Raw genomic sequence first — 18,910 nt, forward strand, 5'->3', positions numbered from 1 at the left:
TTGCAATACTTTACATTATTCTGCATCATTTGATGCCTCCATGCCCTTGTCTTCTCAAGTGAACATGATGATATAATGAAATGTATCACATCCACTTTTAAAGACAGCCTGCTAGTAACAGCATAAGAACACAGCAGAATTATTAAGTACAAAGCAGAATTTTTAAGACACGTTTACAAAATGTGCTAGTTTCACATTTTTCGCATATACAGACTTAGGGTGAAGTCACACGAACGTATATAGGCTCGGTTTTTACGCCAAGCCGACATACGTTGTCCTCGTGTGCAGGGGGGGGGGAGGATGGAAGAGCCAGGAGAAGGAACTGAGCTCCTGTCCCCCTCTCCGCCCCTCTGCACTATTTACAATGGGAAGAGGCGGGGCGGGGGCGGGGCTAAGTTCTGAGAATTAGCCCCGCCCCCATCCCACCTCTCCCCATTGCAAATAGTGCAGAGGGGCGGAGAGGAAGCAGAGAGGGGGGCGGGAGCTCAGTTCCTGCTCCTGGCTCTTCCATCCTCCCCCCCCTGCACACGAGGACAACGTATATCGGCTCAGCGTAAAAACCGAGCCGATATACGTTCGTGTGACTTCACCCTTACTGCTATGATCACAAAACCCTTTTAGGACTTTTACCTACTAGCGTTTGTTTTAATGCTGCGATATCACTACGTTTTTTTCAATGGGACTTTCTAATGTTAAAATGGCATCGCACAAAAATCGCAAGTTTGGGCTTTCGCGATTTTTGTGCGATGCGATTTTAACATGGGAAGTCATTCCATGAGTTTCAAGGAGTTCAAGTAATATGAGTATTTGGTATGTCCTGTCGTGGCAGACTGTGGCAGATGTGGGGGTCCTTGGAGCCGGGTTTTTTATATTGGGTGGAGGGAGTTGGTGGGTATGTCCTCACCTTTAAGACTTCTCCCCCTTTTGGTTCATCGTGATTGGAGGTGGTGCATTGGGTAAGGCCAGGGAAGGGATCCCGGGTGGCCTGGTCATTTTTTTACATTTTAGGCCCCGCAGTGGAGGAACTAGTGGTGTCTCCGAGCCTGGTGTATGGTTGGAAGCAAGGTTCAGTTTTATGTGTGGAACACCAGACCTTTTTATTGTGGCTCCTCGGACCTCTTTTCCGTATTCTAAAACGAGTTAATATGTATTGTTATTTTGCTAAATAAGATGGCTGATGTGGCCAAAATATCCAACTAATATACGATGGTCTCAGTGTATCATTGGAGGAATAAAGTAGCAAGGAGGTCAGGTCACAGTGGATGTGACTCTACAATACCCGGGTCATTTCATTTGAAAGAGCAAATAAGCAGGTGACGTCATCGCTAACTTGTTCGCTCTGCCTGTTTAGACAGGCAGATACATCATTGGCTCGTTCAAACGAGAATTGGTAAGCCTTTCACATTAGTTGTATAAGATTGCTGTTAACCCCTTAACGACCAGCCCATAGTGTTTTTACGTCCTCCCGAAGTGGGCTTTATTCTCTGAGGACGTAAAACATGTGTCCTGCAGAGAATAATGCCCCTCGGGCTGTGGACGTGACAGCTCCATGCTGTCGGTGTCCGCAGGTTGCCGACAGCATGGAGCTGTCATCCCGGGCTGTTCAGACCCCCCCCCCGGCATTGCGATCGACGCTATGCAATGGATAGCGCCGATCGCAAAAAAGTAAATAGCAGCTGAAATTACTCACCGAGGTCCACGGCACGGCTCCCCGCTGTCCCGATGCTTCGGGCCCCGTAGCCGTCCTTCTGTGCATGCGCGCCAGGCGGCATTACGTCAGCCGCATGCGCAGAAGGCCCGGCGGCGCGGGAAATTTAAAATCTCCTGGCTCCCGGCTCCTGTAGGTAGCCGGGAGGCAGGAGATGTCAGCGGGGACCGCGGTGAGCGGTCCCCGGTACCGCGATTGCCGTTATACAATGGATAATGGCGATCGCGGAAAAGTGCAAAAAAGTGTGAAAAAAGAAAAGTTTCACCTCCCTTCATGGATCGGAATTTATGAGGGGAGGTGAAAATACTCACCTCAGGTCGCCGATGTCCTCTGGCCGGTGTCGGGACCCCCCGCTGGCTTCTGCGATGTGCCGATGTGGCGCGCATGCGCAGAAGCCGGCGAGCCCGGCAAATTCAAAATCTCCCTGCACCCGGCTGTCACAGATAGCCGAGTGCAGAGAGATATGACTGGGGACCGCTGTATGCGGTTTCCAGTCATATGATCACCGTTATCCATCAGATAACGGTGATCATATAAAGTTAAAAAGTCAAAAAAAAAAAAAAAAGTTAAAAGTTTAAAAAGTTAAAGTTTCATCTCCCCTTACGGATCGTATCCGTAAGGGGGGATGAAATTACGTACCCAAGGTCCCGGATTTGTTCCTTGGTGGGATGTTGATCCGTGGACCTTACCCCAGCTTCGGCGCATGCGCCCGTCAGCATGATGGCGGACGCATGCGCAAAAGTGAAAGATTGCCCAAGAAATGTAAAATCTCCCTGCTGCTGGCTACCAAAGGTAGCCAAGAGCCTGGAGATGTCACGGGGAGCCGCGGTATGTGGTTACTGGTCACGTGATCGCCGTTATCCAATGCATAATGGCGATCACGTAAAAGTTCTTTAAAAAGTGGCAGTTTCATCTCCCCTCCCCGATGCGATCAGTGGGGGAAGATGAAACATCTTCTCGGAGGCTTCCGCATTTGAATCCAGATGCGATTATCCTCCATGGACCCTTCCGGCTGCTGCGCATGCACCCGCCGGCGAAATGCCGGACACATTTGCAGGAGCCGGGGAGCCCAGGAAATTTTAAATCTCCTTGCTCCCAGCGACCAACGGTCGCTGAGTGCTTGGAGCAGTGACTGGAGGCCTCGTTGTGCGGTCCCCGGTCACGTGATAAAGTAGCGATATAACATTAGGCCGGTCACACATGACAGGAGAGGAATTACGGGTTCTGCATGCGCTTGATCAGCGGTAATCCACGGATCAATCGCATGCATTGGATTACACAATTCCCCCCAATTAGCGGGTCGGAATTACGGAATCCACTCGCAGAAACAGAACACGGCATGCTATATTTTACCGCGGATATCCGCGACCTAGAGCCCATTGTGCTCTATGACCGCGGATATACCCGCAGCCCATATACAAACACATTGTGTACGGGCTGCGGGTACCCGGGTCATCTCTAAGCGACGGCACGGGAAATATAAACAAAAAACCGCCTGTGTGAGTACGCAGTTATGCGCAGTACATTACCCGGCTGTACGCAGGGTCACAGCCGGGCTCACAGCTGGAATCCGCTGCGGGCCTCCGCAAGCAGATTCCACATACGTCTGCGTGAGCCCGGCGTTATTCAGACCGCTACCTGTAATCCGTAATTTACAAGAAGCCCCGGAAACGCTCGCCTTCCTGTAGTTCCAGGAGCAGCTTGTTGAGCGCCTTCTCTGTGAGACCACCGCACCGCAGCAAAATTACAAAGCCTCACAGAGCGCCACTTTTTACACCCCATAGCTGCTGCTGAGGTTACGAAATACCCCCCAAAATACATGAGAGGGGGGGGGGATACCCGGTTTTCTTGCTCCATGTGCCCATCCTAAGCAGCCTCCGTAATTACCCCTGTCTTCGGACATAAAACGCGGTTTATATTATTACCTTTATCTAATATTTAGGGAATGCCAAAAAAATGGGGATGGCGGGGGGATTATTTTTAGGAAGTCAATTTTTTTCTGTATAAGTGGGCAATGGGGCCTGGAATTTATTCAGTTCTGCCCAGAAATCCAGCGGGCATTTCCTCCATTATAGGCCTAGCCATGTGTCCTGTAAGTAGATTAGGGCCACAATGGGTATGTTTCTGAACACGGGACAAACGGGGGTATCCATTTTGGGGTGAAAGCCTTCATTCCTATGTACACTGTAAAAAAACAAACAGTTTTTAAATTGACAAAATTGCCAAACAAATGAAAATTGTAATTTTTTCCTTTTGCTTTGCTTAGATTCATTCAAATACTTTGGGGTCAAAATACGCAGTACACCCCTAGATGAATTTGTTAAAGGGTCTAGTTTTCAAAATGGGGTCATTTGTGGGGGTTCTCTATCGTTTTGGCCGCTCAATGGCTCTACAAGTGGGCAATGGGGACTGGAATGTATTCCGTTGTACCCTGAAATCCAATGGGTGCTCCTTCCATTATAGGCCTAGCTATGTTTCCTTTAAGTAGATTAGGGCCACAATGGGTATGTTTCTGAACACGGGACAAACGGGGGTATCCATTTTGGGGTGAACGTCTTCATTCCTATGTACACTGTCCAAAAAAACCAGTTTTTAAATTGACACAATTGCCAAAAAAATGAAAATCATAATTTTTTTCCTTCTGCTTGGCTTAGATTCATTCAAAAACTGTGAAGCGAAAAAAGTCATCATACACCTAGATAAATTCGTTAGGGGGTCTACTTTTCAAAATGGGGTCACTTGTGGGGGTTCTCCATCGTTTTGGTCACTCAATGGCTCTACAATTGGGCAATGAGGACTAAATCTCCTTCAAGCAAAATTTCTGTTCCGAAAGCCACCGGTTGCTCCTTTCATTTTGGGCCCCATTGTGCATATAGACGTAATACTAGGGCCACAATGGGTATGTTTCTGAGCACAGGACAAACAGGGGTATCCATTTTGGGGTGCAAGTCTTCATTCATATATGTGCGGTACAAAAAAAACTGCTTTTGAAATGACAGAATTACCAAAAAAATGAAAATCGTATTTTTTTTCCTTCGGCTTGGCTTAGATTCATTCAAAAACTGTGAAGTCAAAAAAGTCATCGTACCCCTAGATAAATTCGTTAAGGGGTCTACTTTTCAAAATGGGGTCACTTGTGGGCGTTCTCCATCGTTTTGGTCACTCAAGGGCTCTACAAGTGGGCAATGGGGACTAAATCTCCTTCAAGCAAAATTTCTGTTCCGAAAGCCACCGATTGCTCCTTTCATTTTGGGCCCCATTGTGCATCCAGACATATGATTAGGGCCACAATGGGTATGTTTCTGAGCACGGGAGAAACAGGGGTATCCATTTTGGGGTGCAAGTCTTCATTCATATATGTGCTGTACAAAAAAACTGCTTTTAAAATGACAGAATTACCAAAAAAATGAAAATCGTAATTTTTTTCCTTCGGCTTGGCTTAGATTCATTCAAAAACTGTGAAGTCAAAAAAGTAATCGTACCCCTAGATAAATTCGTTAAGGGGTCTACTTTTCAAAATGGGGTCACTTGTGGGCGTTCTCCATCGTTTTGGTCACTCAATGGCTCTACAAGTGTGCAATAGGGCCTAAATCTCCTTCAAGCAAAATTTCTGTTCCGAAAGCCACCGGTTGCTCCTTTCATTTTGGGCCCCATTGTGCATCCAGACGTAAGATTAGGGCCACAATGGGTATGTTTCTGAGCACGGGACAAACAGGGGTATCCATTCTGGGGTGCAAATCCTAATTTTCATGTGTACTATAGAAAAAAGTCCTGTCTTTAAAATGACATATTTGCAAAAATATGAAATTTTAGTTTTTCTCTTCTAAATTGCATTGACTCCTGAAAAAAAACTGTGGGGTTAAAATACTCATGACACCCCTCAGTGAATACGTTAAAGGGTGTAGTTTTTAAAATGTGGTTACTTGTGGGGGTATCTATCATTTTGACTCCTATGAGCCTTTCCAATCTTGGATTGGTGTAGGAAAACAAAGTGTTCCTCAAAATGCTGAAAAGTAATGTTACATTTGTACGTCTCCTAAATGGTTAAAAAAAACAAAAGTTTTTCCAATGTACGCCCAAAATAAAGTAAACGGATGGAAATATAAATCTTAGCAAACATTTTTATATTATGTTTGCACATATTTGAGATATTGCAGTTGGAAATGTGAAAAAATGACGATTTTTTCAAAATTTTCACATTTTTGGCGCTTTTAATAAATAAACACAAACTCTATCAGTCTTTTTTTCCACCTAAATGAAGTACAACATGTGGCGAAAAAACAATGTCAGAATCGCTTGGATATGCAAAATCTTTCTGGTGTTTTTCAATGCTAAAGTGACACGTGTCAGATTTGCAAAATTTGGCCTGGTCATTAAAGGGGTTGTCTCGCGAAATCAAGTGGGGTTATACACTTCTGTATGGCCATATTAATGCACTTTGTAATATACATCGTGCATTAAATATGAGCCATACAGAAGTTATTCACTTACCTGCTCTGTTGCTAGCGTCCTCGTCGCCATGGTTCCGTCTAATTTCGGGGTCTTCTTGCTTTTTTTCCAGGAGGCTGGAACCGGCACACGTCATGGGGCGGAGCTACGCGATGACGTGTACAAGGGGGCGGAGCCAAAACGCCGATGCTGCCGAGCAGAGCCGAAGGGAGAAAACCCATCTGCGCAAGCGCGTCTAAAAAAGCAAGAAGACCCCGAAATAAGACGGAACCATGGCGACGAGGACGCTAGCAACAGAGCAGGTAAGTGAATAACTTCTGTATGGCTCATATTTAATGCACGATGTATATTACAAAGTGCATTAATATGGCCATACAGAAGTGTATAACCCCACTTGATTTCGCGAGACAACCCCTTTAAGACGCAAACAGGCTTGGTCACTAAGGGGTTAATGTGTCATGGACATGATCAGCCGTTGAAGACATGGCAGATAAAATTCACACTTTTGTTCAATGGTTATAAATAGTGATGAGCGAGCATACTCGCTAAGGGCAATTGCTCGAGCGAGTATTGTCCTTAGCGAGTACCTGCCTGCTCGAGAGAAAAGGTTCGGCTGCCAGCGGCGGGCAGGGAGCGCCGGGGGAGAGCGGGGAGGAACGGAGGGGAGATCTCCCTCTCCCTCTCCCCCCCCCCTCGCTCTCTGCCGCAACTCACCTGTCACGCGCGCCGGCAGCAGAACCTTTTCTCTCGAGCGGGCAGGTACTCGCTAAGGGCAATGCTCGCTCAAGCAATTGCCCTTAGCGAGTATGCTCGCTCATCACTAGTTATAAACTAATCTGTCAGAAAACTAAAACTTGTACAGTAGATCCCCAAAGTAAAGACGAGCAGCAAATAAACAAAAAGTCCTTTACTTACAATGGAATAACCACCCCGTAAACTGGCTGGCTGATGTCCCAAATGTTCAGCAAAATCTTCTTCATTTTCATTTAAACATTCCTGCAAAAAGGATAACCATCATATAGCCTTTCATTATGCACAGTAAACCATTTGACCAGAAATCATCTTCTTATGTGACAGATTTTCTTTAAAGCTGAAATGAATTTAAGGTGAACAAGCAACATAATGCTCTGTTCATACTGTATTTAGGCTCTGCTTCACATACAGTACCGTCAAACATATGCTCCTACATATGCAACCCTTATGTCTAAGGGAGGAGGGTGGGTTGAAATATAAGACCTCCCTCAAAATAAGCCCTAGCTACACTGTCGTGTTCTCCGCACTGACAACATTCCTTTCCTGGTAACGGGGCTTTGAATACCCCACCTCCAGCAAGCAAGTGCTCTGATTGGATTACAAGCACCAATGAGAGTAAGCGCTTGATCATTCATAGCCATTCAGTGAATGACATCACTGAATGGCTGTGATTGGTTCATCGAGCGCCAGCTCTGATTGGCTGAGCCAGGCTTATAGAAGTGTGAGCTGAGTTTAATAGAAAGCAACAATCCTTTTTGTTAGACAAGTTACCTGATGATATGCTGACTACAGGAATTACTGCTAGACCTTTTAGTGCTGTAATCTGTGGAAAACCCAACAGCAAATTTTTAACTCCCTTGGGGAGGCAATTGAAATTGAAGGGAGAATTGAGTAGGCTTCTTTCATACCACAATATTACCCCCAGTACAAGGTGTATATTGGGTTTCCAACTTCTTTACAGGGGACTGTATAGGGACAAAAGCTGGACAGAACTGTGATAGAACCATAGTGTTAATTTATGAAACAGAAACCTTTTTGGTCTCTGTTTTACATGGTTTCTGTCTTTGTCAGTCTTTTTAGCTGGATAGAAAAACAATGGCTCTGCAGGGTAAATTGTGGTGTGACAGAAGCCTTACATGATTCTCAGTGAAATCACTGGCTGCCCATGTAATACATGGACTAGTTAGGTCCTCAAAAAAAAAAAAGCAACACTTTTTTGTAATTATACTAAGCCTGAAAAGCGGGGGACCTCTTATTAACTTAAAATTCCCTAAAAGAGTATATCAATATGTGTGTTGTGGCGGTTATGGGATCTGTTCCTTTTTAGTAATTTGGTTCAAGTCTTGTATTTGGTTCTCGTCATCTTCTGGATCTAATGGGAATGGTTTTAGGTGAGACTTGCTTGGTTTCACCTGTGGGTAATTTAGGAAGACTATTTAACCTGACTTTACGCTTAGCTCATTGCTGTTTAATTCAGTCTCCCTCTGACTGCGGTGGAGGTCAAAGTTTGGAGCTGTTTTCCTGATTCTTCACCAAACTAAATACTGAAGTTACTATTGTTAATATTTAGTTCTCAGTGGTTTTCTACTCTCCTACTCTCCCACATAGGGTCTGCTAGTGGCCTAAGTACCGCGGGTTATCTGCATATAGGCAGGTCCCTATAAAAGGTTTATAGGTATAGTGTTTCCCCGCTCTCTATTTTGTTTATCATTTACTACTGTTTTGTGTGCACTTTCGTTGTTTGTTCAGGTTTTCAGGTTTTTGGATCCAGCACGTCCAGGTTGGACATGACAATGTGTTTTTCAAGCCAAAGAACCCATTTTAGTAAAATCTGAATAGTGCAGAAAATGAAACTTACAGCATCTAGTAAATGGAGCATTTAATGATATGAGACAGATTTTTTCTAGCTTGCTTAAAAATGTATTTCACAAACAAGTCTTAGGCCTCATGTCCACGGGGAAAATCAGATCCGCTGCAGATTCTCCATGGAGAATCTGCAGCGGGTCCCTCCTGCCCCGCGGACATGAGGGCTGAAAATAGGAATAAATCAGAATTAACTTACCTCTCACACGCTCCGGATACTTCCTTCGCTGCCGCGTCATCTTCTCTCGTCGCGGCCGGATCTTCTTTCTTCGGCTCGGCGGATGTGCATGATGACGTCGGTGATGTGCCCCGCGCATGCGCCGGGCCGAAGCAAAATGATCCCGCCGCGACTGAGAGAAGATGGCGCCGCGGCGAAGAGAAGAACCAGAGCGTGTGAGTAAAATCAGATTTTTGTGTCCCGCGGATCCGGACGGCTTCCATAGGCTTCAATAGAAGCCCGCGGGAGCCGTCCCCGCGGGAGACCCGCATGAAAATGGAGCATGGTCCGGATTTTTTCATGCTCCATTTTTTTTTAAATCACTTTTATTGACGATCCGCGGGTATTTATCTACCCGCGGGTGGTCAATGCATCCCTATGGGATGCGGATCCGCGGGCAGGAGAAGAGTTAAAATCCGCTGCGGATTTTAATTCTTATTTTGCCCGTTGACATGAGCCCTTAGGGCTCCCACCCACTTGCATTTTTTCGATATCGCTGCGTTTTTTTTAAATACGATTGTCAATGGGACTTTCTAATGTTAAAAACGCATCACAAGTTGGTGCTTTGCAATTTTTGTGCGATGCGTTTTTAACAATAGAAAGTCCCATTGACAACTGCGTGAAAAAAAAACACAGTGATATCGCGTGAAAAAAACTGCGCAAGAAAAACACAAGTGGGTATTCACCCTAAGGAAAGTTCATATATGCCATCAAGTGGATTAACATTTGGCATGTTATATTTCATTTCTTTGAGTTCTTATCTGAGCAGAACACACATTAGAGTCAACTAAGGAGACGGTATTAGTTTTTCCAGTTCTTGGCTCTCATTTCTGCTAATTTGTTAACAGTGAATATCACAGTTTCCTCAACACTAGCAGACTGTGGAGTCTAATAAGGGAAGCTGTATCCTGCAGCTCCGCTAATGCTAATCAATAGTGTGAACATTTGGCTTTGCTTTATCTTGAGTGAACCAGGGCACTGCCTGTTGTAATCAACTAGACTTCACCTAATATAAGATCACAGAGGGCTAATAGAATTGACTTTGCTTTTGGTGTGATGCAGCCACATTATAGTACACAGTGAAAACCTTCTGTTTTAATGCGGTGTGCTTACAACTGAAAACGTGTTAAACTGGTCAAAGACACAGCAATGAAAGTTAACAATCTAACCATAAAAGACAGTCATTAATGTGTATCGCTATGTTTATGGAGCAAAACAATCTGTTCCATTGGTCATAATTGGTACTGTTGTTTTAAACATTTCTCAATTACTAAGGCCTCATTCTGTTCAGAGCAATATTATTTCAGAGCTCTAATTCTAAGGCAAGGGGCCCCTTATTGTATCTCTGAATGGCTCTACTTTAATGTGGAGTCGTACCTGCAAAATACAAACACTGCTTCTGTAAAACTTATGGTACTGCAGGTGCAAAAATAATATTGAGAATTTTTAAAGTAATGGCCAGAGAGGAGGAGATATTGAAGCATGTGGTGAATCACTGGGATGATTTTGCAATTATATCTCATGATTGTGATAGTAATAATTATAACAAGCCAAGATTGCAAAGGCTCATATGTGTCAGAATGATAGATACCCCCACAAATGCCCAAGTTTTAAAAACAAAACCCCTTAATATATTCACTGAGGGGTGTGAGGAGTATTTTGACCCCACAGTTTTTTTTTCAGGAGTTAAGGCAATTTAGAGGGGAAAAAATAAAATTTCATATTTTTGCAAAAATGAACTTTAAAAGACATATGTTTTTCTATTGTGCACATGATAATGTGGATGTACACCCTAAAATAGATACCCCTGTTTGTCCTGTGTTCAGAAACATACGAATTGTGGCCCTAATCTTATGTCTGTATGCACAACGGGGCCCAAACCAAAAGGAGAAGCCAGTGGTTTTCAGAACAGACATTTTGCTTGAAGGTGTTTTAGGCCACATTGCACACTTGTAGAGCCCTTAAGCGGCCAAAACAAGGCAGAAGGCCACAAATGACCCCATTTTGAAAACTAGACCCCTTAATAAATTAATCTAGGGGTGTACTGCGTATTTTGACCCCACAGTTTTTGAATGAATCTTAGCAAAGCAAAAGGAAAAAATTATGATTTTCATTTTTTTGGCAATTGTGTCATTGTAAAAACAGGGTTTTTTTTGTACAGCACACATAAAGGAAGGCTTTCACCCCTGTTTGTCCTGTGTTTAGAAGGGTTAATTAATTAAGAGGGTTAATTAATAAAGTGTTTGATCTGTTTGAGGAAATGTAGAAAGCACATACAGAATGGGAGTAATTGGGCTAAGCAGCAGCACATGGGAAAAAGACTTGGGTATACTATTAGATCATAGACTGAACATGAGTCAACAATGTGATGCAGCAGCCAAAAAGGCAAGCACAATTCTGGGATGTATTAAGAGAAGCATAGAATCTACATCACGTGAGGTAATTATCCCCCTCTACTCTTTCTTAGTTAGACCTCATCTGTAATACTGTGTCAAGTTCTGGGCACCCCACTTTAACAAAGACATAGACAAACTGGAGCAAGTTCAGAGAAGAGTTACCAAGATGGTGAGCGGTCTGCAAATCATGTCCTATGAGGAACAGTTAAAGGATCTGGGAATGTTTAGCTTGCAAAAAAAGGCTGAGAGGAGACTTAATAGCTGTCTACAAATATCTGAAGGGCTGTCACAGTGCCAAGGGATCAGTCCTATTCTCATTTCCACAAGAAAAGACTAGAAGCAATGGGATGAAACCGAAAGGGAGGAGACACAAATTAGATATTAGAAAACACTTTTTGACAGTGAGGGTGATCAATGAGTGGAACAGGTTACCACAGGAGGTGGTGAGTTCCCCTTCAATGGAAGTGTTCAAACAAAGGCTGGACAAATATCTGTCTGGGATGATTTAGTGATCCTGCACTGAGCAGGGGGTTGGACCTGATGACCCTGGAGGTCCCTTCCAACTCTACCATTCTATGATTCTAAGTGCTTCAGTAGTTTTTTCTTTTGCCTATATAATTTAACACAGTCTATTATTACAGAATAATGTGGAGGCTCTAGTGTTTTAGTTTATTTAGGAGGATCTGCTGTTTTCTGAGAATTCAGGTTGTTAGAGCTGATAGAGCGAAACCTATCAATCACAAGCACAAACCAACTAGGCCATATTTACAGCTCATGAGCTTGAATATACTTCCATTGAAGACCCATTTATGATTTCCTCTTTTCTGAACAATCATAAAGATGGGAGTTACTATAAGCAGCACTTATTATGACTATGTGGCCTCAGTAAAGGTATCATTTCTCCTGAGGTAGAACACCTATAAGGTATGAGAAGACATTTTAAGCCCCCCCCCCCCCCATGCTTCTCTGGGAAATATGCAAAAGAGAAGATGGAACAATACCTCTACAGCGCCACCTATTGGAAGGTTAATGTCAGACTTTTCAACAAGTCTTGCAACAATGACTGTGAAACTATGCACAGACAGCTGTTTTGGGGTGATTGACCCTCATCAGTATGCTGTAGGTTTCTGGCTTGGCTGGTGAGAAGCCTATAGATTTGGGTCAGCAAGAGTATTGTTTCTCCTTAGGGAGAGCACCTAGAAGGTGTGAGGAGACTTGTAAGGCCATCCATGCTCCTCTGAAAAATATGCAAATAGAAAGATAGAACAATACCTCTAAAGTGCCACAAATTGGAAGGCATCCTTCCTGCAAGTCAATGTCAGACTTTTTGTCTTCTATGTAGATCGTAACCACAAAATAGAATATGCTTTTTTTCAAAAGTGGAGTTTTCCTTTAATTTGGCATACACCTTGAATACACTGTTCTGAATGTATTAGTGAATCCTTAGCCCAACAGCTGAGCAGCCCCCTCACAATGTTTTTGGAGCAGAAGATTTGGAGGTGTGAGCCTCAAGGCTTTTAATAAACAAAATTAAATGTGACTTGGAAGAATTGCAGAGTACACAGAAAAGCCCCATCTGTATTTATTTCCTGCCATGATGAATAAGACAATCACACATATTTCCAAATTTTAAAATTTGGAAATAATGAATACAATTACACAAATATACCAAATATTCAGTTAGAATGTACAATACAACTGCTGGACAAGCGAATCCCCAACTGTCCCTAAACCTACATGTCCAGTGTAGCCAAAAATGGGAATGGGGGATTGCCAGGCATATTTGCTACTACTCACATATAAGGGAAATAACAGGATTGGCTTAGGTAAAAATTAAATCTGTCAGATCCCATCAGGCAGTCCCCATATATATTACATTGTCAGTTGAGTAGGTTGAAACTGTGGAGACCATTAAGAAGAACCTAATGTTTATGACCAGTTTTAGTATGTTTACATGGTCACTTTGTCTACATTTCATAAGAAATTAATGTTTAACTCACCAAGTTGGTGTTCAATCCTCCCGGAACGGATTTGCTCCTTATGCTTCCTGTTTCCTCATTTCCCTCTGCAAGCGGTCTGCTAAGGTCCAGCTCTGACCGACTGTGATCTGAAAATGATTGCTATACGTTATTATCTACAATACCTACAACCAGTAGGAGAAATGTACTCTTAGGCCTCATGTCCACGGGGAAAATCAGATCCGCTGCAGATTCTCCATGGAGAATCTGCAGCGGGTCCCTCCTGCCCCGCGGACATGAGCGCCGAAAATAGCAATTTAAAAGAATTTACCTTTCCGTAGCGGACGGCGAAGATCAGCTGTTCCTCACGGCCGGATCTTCATTTTCGGCCGGCGGATGAATTCCTGACGCCGGCGGCACATCGCCGGCACGTCGTCGACGTGCCGCGCGCATGCGCCGGGCACATCCGCCGAGCCGAAGCAAGGGAGATGCAGCCGTGAGGAAGAGCAGAGCTTCGCGGCCCGCTGCGGGTGAGTAAATGCTTTAAATTCCTATTTTAGGTCTCCCGCGGATCCGGACGGCTTCCATAGGCTTCAATAGAAGCCCGCGGGAGCCGTCCCCGCGGGAGACCCGCATGAAAATGGAGCATGGTCCAGATTTTTTCATGCTCCATTTTTTTTTAAATCACTTTTATTGACGATCCGCGGGTATTTATGTACCCGCGGGTGGTCAATGCATCCCTATGGGGTGCGGATCCGCGCGCGGGAGATCCGCTGCGGATTTTAAATGTCATTTTGCCCGTGGACATGAGCCCTAAGGGTCCTATTGCAGCGGACAACTGTTGGATGTTTCGGCACCCGATAGTCATCCCAGCGGTAATCACTCCTGTGCATTTACACAGGAGCGATTATCTCTCAATGATTGGAGAAGGAAATTGTTCCGGCCACCTGCCTCCATTCATAGTAAACAGGACGATTTTCCTTGGATTATTATGCCTGCAGAAACTAAAGGAAGAATGAAGCATCAGAGGTGTAACTATAGGGGATGCAGGGGAGACGGTTGCACCTGGGCCCAGGAGCCTTAGGGGACCCATAAGGCTTCTCTTCTCCATATAGGGAGCCCAGTACTATGAATGAAGCATTGTAGTTAGGGTCTCTGTTACAGATTTTGCATTGAGGCCTAGAAGCTTCAAGTTACACCTCTGTGAAGCATAATTTGTTGTTCAGTAGCTGCCAGCATTTACAATGAATGATTCTTGCAATCTAGCGATAATCTCAGTGGAAAAGGGTCCTTAATCACTACAAACTTACTTAAATATTTCCACTGAAATAGAGTCAATTAATTGTTAAAATTAGCATCTCACACACTCATATTGCATTTTAAGACACAATTTTCGGCAACATTTGGATTCAACCTTACATTCTATCATATATAATGATTAGAGATGAGCGAACGTGTCCGTTACGGACACATCCGCACCCGGACACCGGCTTTAGCGAACACTGCAGTGTTCGCGCGTAAGTGTCCGGGTGCCGCCGGGGGGCGGGGAGATGCGCGGCGGCGCGGGCGGCAGTAGCGGGGAACAGGGGGGAGCCCTCTCTCTCTCCCTCTCCCCCCCACTCCCCGCCGCACCCCCCCGCACTGCCACGGCGGCCCCCGAACTTTTTCGCCCGAACACCGAGGTGTTCGCAAAGTTCGGTGTTCGGGCGAAAAAGGGGCGGGGCCGAACGTGTTCGCTCATCTCTAATAATGATCAAATATTTTTTTTTATCTTAAAGGGGTATTCACAACTTAAAATTGCTTCATAACTACTTTGTACTTCCTGGTTGCTACTAACAAGGGCATGTGACTGCTGCAACCAATCACTGACTATAGAAGGTCACTGCTGTGCCAGGGATTGGCTGCAGCAGTCACATGTCCTGGTCAGCAGCAACCAGGAATGGTTGTGAAGCAATTGTAAGTTGCGGGAAAACCTCTTTAAGCTTTTACAGAATCTGCAGTACAAATAACCAAAACACCCAAAGATAGAAAACATACATTAAATTTCTACACATTTTCCGCTTTTGAACATTGGGAAAATTATTAGAAGCAACAGATGTAATGATATCAAATTAACCTGCTTGGTAACTCGCTTTCTCACATTGTATGGGTTCTTTTACATGGCTGTAGGTGTTTTTATGTGCGCCCGCTGGCACCGTATAAATGCATGATTGGCGCACAAATCCAATGTTTGTGCGTCCGTTCAGACGGCAAGGGCCCGGTGTATATACGCCAAGGCCGCAATACCGCTGGGTGGGGAGAGACAGCTTAGCTCACGCTGCTAAACTCCCTCCCACCTCCCTTCTTTGGCCGCTGTCATTGGCTCCCATAGAATTCTATGCAGTGGCCGACGTATTTCGGGCAGAAAGATAATTCCAGGACTATCTTTACTGCCAGGCATAAAAGAACCCGCGCTATATTATCCGGCCGGGCGCTTTTATGCCGCAGGAATACGCCTGTGTGATCTGATGCATTGGAATCCAATGCATCAGATGATAGCGTATATATCGGCCGACCGTGAAAACGGCGGCCGATATACGCTCGTGTGAATAAGTTCTCAAGCTGAGAAAATGCTGATCACCTGATTAGACCCTCATCAATCTATCCAATTAAGCCAATTTCAGACGGCTGTGATATAGTTTCATTTGAGGGTAATGCCACATGGAGCAGCATTGCATGACCAAAAATCACAATGGCAAGTGGCCACTGGGGTTTTTAAACTGATTGCTAAATAGCTGCATAATTTTGTAGGTAAGCATAGTGTTTATGTAGGTTAGCTGGTAAAACTAACGACCAATGTTAATGGCCACGTGATTTACAGAGGGCGCTGCACTAATTAAGAATACTTGTGGCCATGACAATGCCACCCTGTGTGACCTTACTCTTAGGGTCTACATTTCAGCTGCACCACAGGATCCCACAGGCTCTTCTGAACCGAATCTACTTTACTGTAGTTTTCTATAGTGATCTAAGAGGGTCCATATGTGGAAGCCAGTAGGCTGAGTTCACATGTGCAGATATTAAAACAATGAACAAGAAAGTATAACTCGAAATTGGTGCGGAAATATTAGTTTGTTGATTGAAATTGGTAATATAACTGACCTGCTTAAAATAGTTTGTCTGACAATGACTATGTTCGTAATATGTAAATGGTGATCTGACAAGCAACTCCATCAAGGGCATAAAAAGGGGGATGGGAATTATGAGTTTTATTTTGCTGGAATAAGAGGAGATTGGAAAGAACTATTCTGGTAAAAATCGGTTCAATCCTAACAAACACATATCTGTGTCTGTAAATGGTCAGCAGACTCTAAGTGCAAAACACACTTAAAATTTTACATGTCAGCTTTATATACTGTATGTTTATAGGATAACCAAGACTTATGATGGCCAGGACAATGCCTAGATGTAGGTTTTATTTGTGTTTATGTGGGTTTCCTTCAATAAATACAAAAGAAGCTATATTATTTAGTCGTCAGAGAAGGGAATTTTGTGAACAGGTTGATCCCTAGAGAGATATGAAATGACTAACCTACATAGGTTTTGACCTACATATATTGACTTACTGTATATAGGTAGACCTACATAGATATAGGTTGTTGGCATCACAACACCCTTTACATATATAGAGGCAGACCATAGTCCTGCTATGGGGACCTTCAAGAGAGGGGCCCAGCCTTAGTTAGCCACATTCTTTTTGCTACTGGGTGGTAAATAACAGTGCTGACAGGATCAAGCTATAGGGAGGGCACATGGGACATATCCTCTGGGGCCCCCATCACCATAAGGACCTAGGGAACCTCCAATACCCAACATCTCTGCCATTCAGTCCAGTCTAGTTACTCCCATGGCATTCACTCTTTATATGGATAGTGTACACACTGTTCATCTCTGGGACCCCCACCTCTCAGGACAATGGGAATAGCCATATAGTTGTACATCAATCTTATCCAGCCAAGGAGAAGTAGAGAGGTTACCACACGTGCTTGTGGCTCTCTACTTTGAAGCTACGGGAGACATTTCCTTGGCTGCCTCTGTCACATCCATAGGCTTCCAAGGAGAGAGACATTGTGCATGTACAACCACCTCTCCTAAATATGGCTGTGATAGTGGGTCAAGTGATTTCCATGACCCCAACTAACCTTAATGCAGCTCATTGTGCAAGAGTCTGCCCTTCACAGTAATTGCGCTGTTGGCAAATAAAGGGCTGGGGAACTGCCAAAGTATCATGGAATAAAGAAAACAAACACTAGATGCTTTTATCCAAGATGGCAAAACAAGGCACTATAATTGGTGACACATTTAGATATTTTGCAATGGGACTCCTCTAGGTACACCATTGCCTTTGCTGCTGCAATTATTAAAATGTGCTTAAAGAAATTTCATCCCACTTAACTCGCGGAGCTTGAGGAACAATAGATTATTATAAGCCATGTATTATATTCAAAGAATATGTTGAACAAGAAATTCATGGATTGCTGTGAGCCTGCCTTGGCACCAAATAACATGCATTGTTAATGTCTAAAGAAAAGGAACAGTTTCTGCTTGCCTGATGTCAACATTTCTGCCATTTCTAAATTGTACCTGATAATAATAAATGTATTTTATCTCCTTCTTTCTGCCAGTTCAGATATTTCTAGTTTTGAACTTGATGGAAACATTAACAGCGAAAAACATTTCAGCAGATGTAGGAGCTGGTCTTGTGGGATTTCAAAATGATAGGAATTTGTGACAAGAGGGAAGCTACAGATTGAAAATTATATAGTAGAAGTAATCAAAACATCTATGTGAATTTTTAAAATTAAAATATGTATTTTTGGTAACACAATAAGTAAGAAAGCACAATGCTGAAAATGACAGCTGATAATTTAAAGGAGTTTTCCAGAACTTAAAAAAAATAGGTACAGAAAAAAAAAACATACCTCTTACAGAGGCTACTCAGAATCTTGTCATGTGCCTACATTCTACATGTGACCGCTCAGCCAATCAGAGGCTTTAGCAACCATGGAAGAATTACCTCTGAAGCCTCTGATTAGCTCAGAGGTAACGTGAAGAGAGGGAAGCAAAACTGAGTATGAGTGACCCCCTGGAAACATTTACTGAGGTGAACACAGAAAAGAAACAGCAGATGGCGCTATTCTATCTTTTGTCCTGGAATATCTGTGAATTTAAACATTGAATTTTAAACAATATTGTTATAGTAATAATACATGTATTCTATTGTGTATATCTTTACAATAGAATACATACAATATATACCGGCGGTGCTCTAGGTGTGCCGAGCGGCTGTGGAGAAAATCAAAGCTGCTCGCAGACTTCCTCCACTTCAAATTCATGCTTAAAACTTATAACCTAGCCCTTCACCATGCCAAACAGGTTTATTTCACCTCCCTTGTCTCCTCACTATCTCACAACCCCAAACGACTCTTTGAGACCTTCCACTCCCTCCTCAGCCCCATACTACAGGCTCCCGTGACAAATCTGACTGCTGGAGAATTAGCCGCCTTTTTTAAAGAAAAGATTGACA

General features: G+C 43.8%; 1 protein-coding gene across 4 annotated transcripts in view; it reads right to left on the reverse strand.

Annotated features, from left to right (window-relative positions):
* The window catches only part of SYTL5 (synaptotagmin like 5), a 193,729-nt gene that overhangs the window by 38,543 nt on the left and 136,276 nt on the right, over positions 1-18,910 (reverse strand). For all 4 annotated transcript variants that reach the window (XM_066599957.1, XM_066599955.1, XM_066599954.1 and 1 more), the window contains exons 11-12: positions 13,387-13,493; positions 7,073-7,153 (exon numbers count right to left, since the gene is read on the reverse strand). In XM_066599957.1, coding sequence (XP_066456054.1) covers positions 7,073-7,153; positions 13,387-13,493 — 188 coding nt within the window. The remainder of the gene's footprint in view (positions 1-7,072; positions 7,154-13,386; positions 13,494-18,910) is intronic.

Source organism: Eleutherodactylus coqui, chromosome 4, assembly GCF_035609145.1.
Source record: "Eleutherodactylus coqui strain aEleCoq1 chromosome 4, aEleCoq1.hap1, whole genome shotgun sequence".
NCBI lineage: Eukaryota > Metazoa > Chordata > Amphibia > Anura > Eleutherodactylidae > Eleutherodactylus > Eleutherodactylus coqui.